This window comes from Odocoileus virginianus, chromosome 3 (genome assembly GCF_023699985.2).
Source record: "Odocoileus virginianus isolate 20LAN1187 ecotype Illinois chromosome 3, Ovbor_1.2, whole genome shotgun sequence".
Taxonomy (NCBI): domain Eukaryota; kingdom Metazoa; phylum Chordata; class Mammalia; order Artiodactyla; family Cervidae; genus Odocoileus; species Odocoileus virginianus.
In genome coordinates this window covers 40,822,208-40,833,211 of record NC_069676.1, presented here as the reverse complement: position 1 = coordinate 40,833,211, position 11,004 = coordinate 40,822,208, and the positions used below count along the sequence as shown (strand labels likewise).

Genomic DNA, 11,004 nt, shown 5'->3' with positions numbered 1-11,004 from the left:
TGTGATGGCGCACCAGGTTGCCATGGCACCAACCAACCTGCCTGCCCGGGATGCTACAGCCCTGGTCCCGCCTCGCTTGCTGGTGATTGGAGGAGGCATCGTGACACATGCTCCCACGGACCAATGAAGAGGTAGTCCAGAGGCTGGGGTCTGCCGACGCTTTAGATTGGAGGAAAAGGGTAGAATTGAGTGAAGCCAAATTTTCCCTCACTCTTCAGGTTTAAATAGACTTTCCGTGGTTTCTTTAAAAAAAAAAAAAACACACAAAAACGGCCTGGTCATCCCTGGAATGAATTCATTTCCATTTCATGAAGCTCCAGCCCGTTGTAAATGCCCCAAAAGGTGAGGCTAATAATTCTCCTAGTAATTTTATTTCTTACGACACACAGTTAACCTCTCTGAAGAAGATTCCAGAAATTTTCAGTGTGAGGGTGGTGTGGGCACTTTGCCATCTCTCGAAGTTCTCATACCTAGAAATAAGAATCGGCCTGGGAGGTTATGAAATTAATATATTCCGTGGTTGGTTTATTTTTAATAAACCACCATTGTAGGCTCAGGGTGTGGGCGATTCTCACAGATTGTTGCTGTTCTTACGCCCACAAACAGATGGAAATAAATACTCTAGGTAGGTCATTTTGCAAGATGCACAGTTAAATGGACCATGGATGTTTTGCCTCCCCCCCCCCCCCCCCCAGAAACAAATGTTCTGGGCAGAAAAGGGGCTGGGTCCTTTTCATGTTTTGGCATGTGTGTTAGTTAGCTATTGCTGGGTAATGCATCACCCCCAAAATGAGTGACTTGAAACATCCATTTATACATTAGAGTATTAGCCAGGAAAAAGAGTGACATTCTGACACACTGCAGCATGGATGGACTTTGAAAATACCATGCTCGGGACTTCCCTGGAGGTCCAGTGGTTAAGACTTTGGGCTTGCACTGTAGAGGGAAAGGGTCCCATCCCTGGTCTGGGACCTAAGATCCCACATGCTATGCAGCAAGGCCAAATAAATATTTTTTTAATTAAAAAAGAAGAAATATGATGGTGAGAGAAGTCAAACACAAAAGGCCACACAGCATGTAATTCTGTTAATGGGAAATGCTCAGAACAGAAAATGGGAAATGTGGATCTCCAGGCAGATCCACAGGCACAGAGAGTGGGTTCTTGGTTGTCAGGGGCTGGGGAAGTGGAGGGGGTGAGGAGTGACTGCTGATGAGGACAGGTGTTCTCCTGGAGTGATGGACTGTTCTGGAACTAGACAGGGGTGGTGACTGTGCAACACTGAATGCACTCAGTGCCATGGAGCTGTACACATTAAAATGGTGAATTTCATGTTATGTTACTTCAGTAGTAATAATAGTAGCAAAGTAAAAAAGATTAAAAAAACACAATTCACACATGGTTTGTGTACTTCTTTGCTCACACCCCATTCCTCTGGATTCTCCAGGGAATCCAGGGAGATTCTAAACTCTCCCTCTTTTATGCAGAACGATTTCTCTTCCTGGGTCTGACCACACTCAGGCCTGTGACCTCCCCTGATGGGCCCCCAGCCCCTTCATTCCCTCCCTTTACCTATTCTTCCACAAAATCACCAGGTGGGTCTTTCCACCCAGAGGCAGGAATGCACCCAGTCACAGGGTTGAGAGAAAGAGCAACACTGATGGTTTAATTTTTTCCATAGGAACATACTGAAACTCACTCAGTCGTGTCTGACTCTTTGAGACCCCATGGACTGTAAAGTCCATGGAATTCTCCAGGCCAGAATACTGGAGTGGGTAGCCATTCCCTTCTCCAGGGGATCTTCCCAACCCAGGGATTGAACGCAGATCTTCCGCATTGTGGGCAGAGTCTTTACCAGTTGAGCCACCAGGGGAGCCACAGGAGCATGAGTGCCTGAAAATGGATAGAAAGATCCAGAGAAACTTGCTGGGGCCTCCTCCCCAGGAAGGAAGAGGACCAGAGATGAGAGGCATCAGCCCTGGGGATTTAGCTTCATCTGTCAGATTGCAATTTGGAAACTGATAGCAGGTGTGTTTGTGAGTTGCTCAGTCGTGTCTGACTTTTTGCAACCCGGTGGATTGTAGCCTGCCAGGCTCCTCTGTGGAGAAGGCAATGGCACCCCACTCCAGTACTCTTGCCTGGAAAATCCCATGGTCGGAGGAGCCTGGTAGGCTGTAGTCCATGAGGTTGCTAAGAGTCGGACATGACTGAGCGACTTCACTTTCACTTTTCACGTTCCTGCATTGGAGAAGGAAATGGCAACCCACTCCAGTGTTCTTGCCTGGAGAATCCCAGGGACGGGGATACCTGGTGGGCTGCTGTCTATGGGGTCACACAGAGTCAGACACAACTGAAGCGACTTAGCAGCAGCAGGCTCGTCTGTCTATAGAATTCTCCAGGCAAGAAGACTGGAGTGGGTTGCCATTCCCTTCTCCAAGGAGTCTTCCCACCCAGGGACTGAGCCTGGATCTCCTGCACTGATTCTTTCCAAGCAGGCAGTTCAAAGGGAAAAGCCTGCTGGGGGGAGGGCTCAGGTTCCCAACTCTGACCTGCTCGGTGACCTGATGCAGGTCTCGTCCCTCTTCAGGTGCCCCTGTGCCCTGCCTGCAGGTGGGTGCCTGTGGGCCCTGGGCTCCTTCCCAGGGCTGTGAAGGGTCACCTGAGTGAGGGTTGCAGCTCTGCCTGGGCCATGTCTCCAACCCCTGAGACATCTTCCCGTTGAATACAGCCGATGGGCTTGAACCTCCCGCCTCCACAGGCAGCCACGCCAGGTGGCAAGGATGTCATCAAAGGGCTCAGAACCTTTGTTCAAAATCTTGGGATTGGAACCTCCCTGGTTGGGGAGCTAAGATCCTACATGCCTCATGGCCAAGAAACCCAAAACATAAAATAGAAGCAATATTGTAACACATGCAACAGAGACCTTAAAAATGGTATACATTAAAAAAAACAACTTCAAAACAAAAAGCCTTGGGGTTTGCTTCACTTGACCTGATCCTGACCCAGCACAGGGAGCCTGATGGATTGAAGAACACCACCTCCTACAATCTGGATTCAGGAAGCAATTGTCTTTTCCAGACCAGCCAGGCTCAAGCCTCTGAGTTCTCTCATTTCTGTTGGCTCGCCAGCCAGCACTTTCCTGAACTCATCTTTCTGACACTCTCCTCTTGCACATAACGACCAGCTGTCCATCAACCAGAGCCTCCAGCTCTAGGAGCGCACACGCCCCACCCCAGGGCAAAGGTGCCAAATGTCTTGCCTTGGCATGACAGAGGTCACCATTTTCCCAGCCTCCCCATCCGTGTCCTCCCTGCCCATCCGTTAAGCAGTATTCCATATTTGAGAGTTTTGGTCATGGCAGAACCCCACTCTGGTAAGGATTTCTGTGTTGGTGAAAATCTGGCCCACCTATCTGTGTCACAGAGAGCACTGGGCTCAGATCATACTGGGTTTGGGTGCCCCCTGGCCAAAGCTCCTTAAATGCCCCAAAGAGAGGCAGATGGGGCAGGCTGCAGAGTCAAGTCTCCTTTAATGAAAAAAGAACAAATCCAGACACAAGTCTGGGTTGAACAGTCATGCCAAGAGGCTAGACAAGGACCCCCCCCCCCCCCCGCCAACCCCCTGCACACTCCCTATGCTGTTCCCAAGGACATCCCTTGGGGAGGAAAGGGGGGCAACGGGAGCAGAAATGGACCCTGGGTCCTGGGTATCAACATGCAGAGGTCCACTCTGACCCTTGGGATCGCTAGATGCTCTGTAGCATGGCATGCTGAAGGTGCTGGTGGGTGCCTGGGGCACAGCCATGGCCCCGCAGGATGCCCAGTGGGTAGGAGGTGCCAGGCTGGCCCAGTTCCCAGACTGTGAGCAGCAGCTCCTCACCACCCCCGCTTAGCACGAGTTGTTCCTGATCTCCGCTGCCGCTGACCTGCCAATGTGGGGAGAAGCTGGGGTGGAAGGGAGAAGAGGCCCCGGCCCTCAGGGGGCAAGTGGACAGGAGACTGAGGGTGCCCTGACCTGAGTTTCAGTGGCTGCCCCACCCGTGGAGACTCCAGGCCAGAAGCCAGGGCTGTACCGCACAGACAGGGAGACCAAGGCTCAGATGGGAGCCCCTGCCTATGAGTCTCACCCAGTGAGACCTCCTACTCAAGCCTGTGCCCTGGGGAACAGCAGCTCCTCACTGGTGCCAGCTCTCCCTGCCACTGGGCATGGTCATTGGAAGCCACTTCTGCCCTCTGAGACCCAGCCCTGGTCAGGGCACTCTGGTCTAAACAGAGATGGGGTTTTTACTGTAAAATAAAATCATAGTAATTTTTCTAAGATGATAGTAAGGATTGTATACTACTGTGTTGGAAGTCTGTTTTAGGAGCGGCTGCAATTTCTTAGAGATTGCCAGAATTGCTCAGGAAAACCTACAACTGATTCTGCAGTGAGATGACATTTTGCCAGCTGCTACCGGTGACCACATGGGACCATGATCCCCAGTGACATTCTGCCATCATTCGAACACATTTTATTTCCAGTTTTATGTTTGGGAGTCATAAATCTCAGTTCCTGGCTCCACCAGGAACCAACTGCTTCCTAGGGCTTTCTCCCAAAAGCATGCAACACCCCAGGCCCATTTGAGGGGGCCCCTTGCTCCCCTGCACCATCCCGTCGCTGAAGAGCAGCAGCACCACATGCTCAGACACCAGGAAGCACAGCAGGCGGAGGCCAGGGGCGCCCGGCCAGCTGGGCATGGACAGGGCCCCCTCCTGTGGACAGACCCAGCTGGGAGGCCTCAGGCCCCCTGGCTCCCCCACCTCCACCCTCACCTCTTGAAGCTGCTACTGCATGTACCAGGCAAAGAGCCTCAGGACAGCCAGCAGGGAACCCTGTGCCCTGGGGAACAGCAGGGCACCCAGCAGGCTGGGAACATTCCTCAGGGTAAACATCTGCAGCTTTCCCAAGTGGGGCGCGTAGCTCACCTGGCTGTTGTTCGGGCGGGGGGGCACAGGGCGGTGAGCATGGAGTCAGGGGCTCCATCCTGGGCACCTCACACCCGAGGACACCTTCTCCTGTAGCCCCTTGGACCATGATTTGAAACCAGCTCTGCAGAGGGCTTTGAAACCAAGCCCTCTCTGTCCATCCAGTCCAAACCCCGGCCCTAAACTCCAGATCCATGGCTCCTCAGGCTTGGTTGTCCATGCTGAGATCCTGATGGCTCCCCACATCTGCCCTCTTGCCACTTTCCTCTCTGGTGGCTGCTCCATCCCCTCCCCAAACCTGCAAACTACACCCAGATTGCAGCCCTTGCTCACCCCTCCACAGCCATCACCCCAGCCCAAATCACCACCATTATCCACCCAGCTAGTCCAGCCACCTCCCTGCTGGTCTCCTGTTAATAAAAGTACAAGTCAGACTCCTCCTTCCTGCTCCAAGCCCAGCAGTGGCCTATGAGGCTCTGTAACTTCATGTCTGCCTCCATGCCACTCCTCAAACCCACCACACTGGGTCCCATCTTGGGGGCTTTGCACATGCTGTTCTCTGTGCCTCTGATGCTGCTCCTGACAGGCCCTCTCTCATCCTTCCTGTCTCACCGGAGCATAACTCCACCACAAATCCCCTCCCTCCACAACCGCTCTATGGAGTTGCCTCCACCCCACCAATCTGTCACCTCATCTGCTTTATTTTCTTCAGAAAACTGCCACCAAAATCAACTTAGTGATTCGTTTGTTTAGCATTGTTCTCCCCCAGCAGGCATTAAGCACCTGTAGGTATGCACAGTGGGTGTTTATTAAATACTTGAGTGAATGAAGAAAGGTGAAGGCAGGGAGGACTTGGCCCCACAGAGGGTAGGAACTCCATGATTTATCTCCCTGGGGGGTGCAGGGCCATGTGGGTGCTATCCCAAACCAAGACCCTGTTGCCACTGACAGTTGGTAGCCAAAGCGATACTTGCTAGAATAATCCACCCACTTGGGGGCCCAGAAGACAGGCTGCTGCTCTCCTGGGGGTCCTGCATGGCTGGGCACAAGGAGGAAGTGACATGAGCGTGGGTTCCTGGAGGGGCCTGCTGGAGGCACAGGACGTGGGGAGAAAGGTCCAGGGCATAGAAAACCAACTCTTGGGGCTTCCTGGTGGTCCACTGGTTAAGATTCCATGTTCCACTGCAGGGGGAGCCAGTTCAATCCCTAGTAGGGAGAACTAAGATCCTGCATAACACATGGGGTAGCCGAAAAAAAACAACCCAAGCAACTCTTGCCTTGAGGGGAGAGGACTGGGGGACCCTGGGGTCACAGCCGCTTTTAGCAATCAATAAATCTGAAATGCCTATAAGGTCCAAAACACTGCAGGGCTTTGCTTTATTTCATTAAGCATTCTTTTTAAAATTAAAAATAAAATTGCTCAAGTCCACATGGCAGCCCGGAGCAAATGCTTGCAAGAGGAAAAAGGCAGGAATGGGGAGCCTAGGGAAATCCAGCAGCCCAGAGGGAGGGCCAGGGGAAGCCGGAAGTCTGTCTTCCGGGCTTCTCAGCAAATCTCATGTTATCTTGTGCGGCCCCTACCTGGGGGACCCGAATCCAGGCAGAGCTGCAGGTTCCTGATGGTTGCCTCCACCTCCTGCCTTGGACTCCCCTCGGGAGTCTCTGTTGGGGGGCACAGGATCTGGAGGGCAACCCCAGCCCCTCTCCCACATCCAGAAAAGTCCCATGTTCAACCCAGGAATCCAGACACTGTCCCCACTTTACAGGTGGGGAAACTGAGGCCAGGAGAGGGGCTGTGATGCTTGCAAGGCGCAATCCTCACCCCCACTTCTCCACCCTCACCCCCGTGTCTAGGATGGAGCGTGCTCACCCGCCGGGTCACTCTGGAGTGTCCCCTGGGCCAACAGCTGGATGGGTCTTTCGGGGGCACAGAGCCCCGCTCTCCAACAGGGAGTCCTGGGGAGGGAGCAGCAGATGTTGGGAATTGGTGATGGGCTCTGGCCTCCCCATGGAGACCTTGTGACTTCTCCCCATGCCCAGCCAGCTGTGAGGACGCCCTCTGCATTCCCCACTACCTCCCCACTCCCAGTCCTCACCTCACTGCCCCACTCCATGGAGTCAGGGTCTGAACCGTCTTCTCCAGAACCTGAGGCCTCCTGAGGAGCCAAGGGGCCTGCAGGGGACACAAGGATTTAGGGGTGGGGGCAGAGCTTGGCCCTACATGGAGGGCATCTGCCGTGGAGGTGGTTTCAGAGCAGGAAGGGGATATGACAGGTGTGTGAGATGCAGGGCAGGGAGGAGCAGGTGATGGGGGAAGGGGAGGTACTCACAGGGCGCCCGGTAATGGGGCAGTAGCAGCCGGCCCACTTTTCGGAAAAGTCTGCCCAGAGGCTGGGGGATGGTGAAGATGGGCGGGCTGTGGCAGGAGTGGGGTGGCAGCCGGTCTGGGGTGAAGCCCTTCAGAGTGGGGAGCTGGAGGTCAGCAGGCTGCTCCTGAGTACCTGTGCTACCTGGGGGTGCTGACCCTCACCTGGGGCTGCTGAGACACCCCAGAGAGGGGCCGCCCTGTCCCGCTGACACCCCACACCTGCGTGAAAAAGTCATCCTGCAGCAGGTGGTCCAGGCTGGGCCGCTCGGCTGGGTTGGGGGCCAACAGGCGGGCGATGAGGCGGCGCGCGTTGGCAGACAGGTGTACAGGCTCAGGGTAGCGGCCATCTCGGATGTTCTGGTACATCTCCGACAGGGGAGCCGCCACGAAGGGAGGGACGCCAGTCAGCACCATGTACCTGGCCAGGTTGGGGGCAGGAAGCAGGGCACCTGCTTAGATCTATTCTGGGCATCCAGGGTTGGGTCACACCTACCTGTGCACACCTACCCTCAATCCCTGACACCATCCCCGCTTCACACCCATTTTCTCACACCTGCCCTGCGTCCACTGTCACCTAGTCATTCTTGTCTACACAGAAGACAGCAGCATCTGTCTGTACCCTGCCTGCACCTGGGTCACACCTGGACACCTGCATAGACCTTTCCAGTTTTAATTTATGCTTGCTCGCACCTGTCCCAATCCTGCATATGCCTCATGTCTGTACAAATGTCCTGATCTGCCTATGTAGCTAACACCTGCACACACCTGTCCACACCTCTGGGCATGTTCAAACCCGTCCTCTGCTGCACATACACCCTCCTGTATCCCTATTCATACCTGTAGGCTCAAGTGATGGCAGGTGCCTGCTCCTGCCTGCCCCCCAGCTGCACACACTGAGGTCGTATGTTCACTCATGCCTGCCTGTCCCCACACTCAACCTCCTCCATATATGCTTACACCCATCCTTACCTGCCTCTGCCTGTCCCCACCTGGGCATTCCTAACCCCCTTCCCCAGGCCTGGGGCTCCCAGGGGGACTCACATGATGCAGCCCAGAGCCCAGATGTCCGACTGGCAGGAATGTCCATTTCTGGACACTACCTCTGGAGCCAGGAAGTTTGGGGTCCCGCAGAGCACTCTGGGGGCATAACGGGGGCTCAGGAAGACTGGGAGCCCCCACACCAGGCCAGGCCCACCTGCACCCACCCAGAGAGCCCGCTCAGAGCTTGCAGTCACCTGTGGCAGCGGCCCCCTGGCCCCATCCTGGTGGCCAACCCCAGGTCTCCGATCTTCACCTCCATGTTCTTGTTCAAGAAGAAGTTACCTTGTGGAGGGGAACGCAGCAGGCGGTGAGGAAGGAGCGTGGCTTGAGTGGAAGCCCCGCCCTCACCCTGCCCCAAAGCCCCACCCCGGTCCGTACTGAGCTTCAGGTCCCGGTGGACGATGCGCCGCTGGTGCAGGTAGCTCAGGCCGCTGACCAGGCCTCGAAGATAGTAGCGCACCTCGGGCTCCGTCAGCGTCTGCCGTGCCTGCAGCACGTGGGCCAGCGACTGCAGGGGCCCGACAGGTGCCACACCACCATCGAGGAGACACAGGTGAGTTCCAGGGGCCCAAGAAAGCAAAGGAAAATTCAGCCAGGCCCAGGTGGACGTTGCTGATTGTGGCTTGGGCAGAGGTGAGCTCAGGAGTTCAGTGAATGGAGGGGCCACGATGAGCTTGTAGGCCAGAGATAAACACAAGGTGGGTGCACGCTGGGCACAGGTGAGCTTAGGTTTATTTAAGTGGGCTGAGTTTATTTAAGTGGGCTGTGAAGGTGCAGCTAAGTTCAGTTGGGTCCAGGAACGGGCATCCCTGCCAATCAGACATCTGGGCTCTGGGCTGCACCATGTGAGTGGCCCTGGGAGCCCCGAACCTGGGGAAGGGGGCGGGGCTGCCCAGTTGGAGACAGGTGTGGGCAAGTGGGGCCTGGCTGAGTACAGGAGAGGCACGGATGGGCTAAGATGTGCCTAGGTGGGTCAGGAGAGCCTTTGGGTGGGCAGGGGTGCACAGGTGGGCCTAGCGTGGTCTCAGGTTAAAACAGGTAAGGAGAGACAGACAAGGGTGGGAGGACACAGATGAGCTTAGCAGACACGGGTGGGAGGGGACATGCCTCCCTCTCACTCCACCCCCGCACCTGGCGACTGCAGTATTCCAACACCATGTATATGTGGTCCCGGTCAGCGAAGTGGCCGTGGAAGGCCACGATGTTGCGATGTCGCAGGCGGCTGTGCAGAGCGATCTCGCGTTCCACCTGCAGGCAGGGCACCCGGTAGGCGCCCACACCCGAGGCATTCATACCCCCACAGGCGAGCTCCCCACCCCAGGGCAGGGACCTCTCTGGGGACCCGCTCAGTCCTGGGGCTCCCGGGCACTGACGCGCAGAGAGTACCTTGCCGCGGGCATGTAGCCGCGCAGCCCCGCCCCCTCCGCGAGGCACCACTTTGAGCGCGAACACAGCGCTGGTGGACATGTCGGTCAGCTTGTAGCAGCGGCTGAAGGCGCCCTGCAGGGCAGGAAAGACAAGCTGGGTGCATACAGGTGTGAGGACAGATGGCCAGGCCTCCTCTCACACACACACAGAGCTCACACCTTCCTATCTGGAATCCCAAAGCAACACAACACAGATAAACGCGACGGCACACAGATACATCACAGACGCCTCCTTACCTGGACACGCAGAGACCACAGAACCCCAACACAGTACCCAGACACACGCTACGACGCCCGCACACAGAAAGCACAGACCTATTACACACGCAGACACACACGCTCAGGGAGTCCGCACCAAGGCTCCAAAACACACCACACACCCATCCCCTGGACACATAACCCACGACACAGCACTGCACGCCCAACACCGGCTCCCGCCACACAACGCGCGCCACACAGCGAGTACATCGCAGACCCAGGCGTCTACCCACGCCAGCCCCGCGCCAGCCTCCAAACTCCCGCAGACACGCGGACACGCAGAGACAAAAGCCAGGGCGCACACTGGCTCATCTGCGGGTCGGGATTTCGCTTGCGCTCAGCCGGGCTGGGACCCCCGCTCCGCCCGGCCCCCTTGCCGCGGACTTGGAGTGCTGGAGTCCCCACCTTGCCGATCAGCTTCCCGCGCCTGTACACGCGCCCTGAGCTCGGGTCGCGCAGGAAGACGGAGACCAACGGGCAGCAACTGCGCCGCCGCCGCCGCGGCCGGGGATCCATCCCTCCCCGGGGGCCTGGCTGGCGCACTGGCGCAGCCTCGGGCGCGACCACCGCGCACAGCGCTGCTCCGGGGGCCGCGCGCTACTGGGGCGCCTCTTATTGGCCGAGGGGGGAGGGGTGGAGTCCAGACGCTCCGGGCGGCCGGTGCGGGAGGGGGCGGGCGCGTGGGGACTCATGGGCTGGCGGGAGTTCCAGGGACCAGAGCGGCGCTGGCATCCTGCACGTAAACCCCGCGCCAGTCGCGCGCTCAGCTCACTGGCTTCTCTGATCCTGCACCTCCCGCCAAGCTGTGAATTGTCCACGCGCCCATTCTCTGAGCAGGAAACTGAGGTCAGAAGGTTTGTCTCACTTTCTCGAGGCCTCAAAAGGAAGGGTGGGTGGGAATGAGGGCTTGGCGGGGCTCCCCACAAGGTGCGCTTGAGGTCTGAGTCT

At 56.6% G+C, this 11,004-nt stretch overlaps 1 protein-coding gene across 9 annotated transcripts; it reads right to left on the bottom strand.

Moving 5' to 3' along the window:
* Positions 1-451: 451 nt before the first annotated feature.
* On the bottom strand, positions 452-10,766 carry PLK5 (polo like kinase 5 (inactive)). 9 transcript variants are annotated; one of them, XM_070465326.1, is made up of 11 exons: positions 10,462-10,763; positions 9,758-9,871; positions 9,503-9,619; positions 8,750-8,879; positions 8,566-8,653; positions 8,372-8,467; positions 7,493-7,748; positions 7,293-7,419; positions 7,059-7,135; positions 6,833-6,918; positions 452-470 (listed from the first exon to the last, which is right to left on the bottom strand). In XM_070465326.1, the coding sequence occupies exons 1-10, from the start codon at positions 10,570-10,572 to the stop codon at positions 6,841-6,843; spliced, it is 1,194 nt and encodes a 397-aa protein (XP_070321427.1). In that variant the 5' UTR covers positions 10,573-10,763; the 3' UTR covers positions 452-470; positions 6,833-6,840. The 9 variants fall into 9 exon arrangements, with proteins under 9 accessions (XP_070321427.1, XP_070321426.1, XP_070321424.1 ...); XM_070465325.1 differs by lacking the exon at positions 452-470 and adding an exon at positions 1,802-1,891; XM_070465323.1 differs by lacking the exon at positions 452-470 and adding an exon at positions 3,834-3,923.
* Between the last annotated feature and the right edge of the window lie 238 nt (positions 10,767-11,004).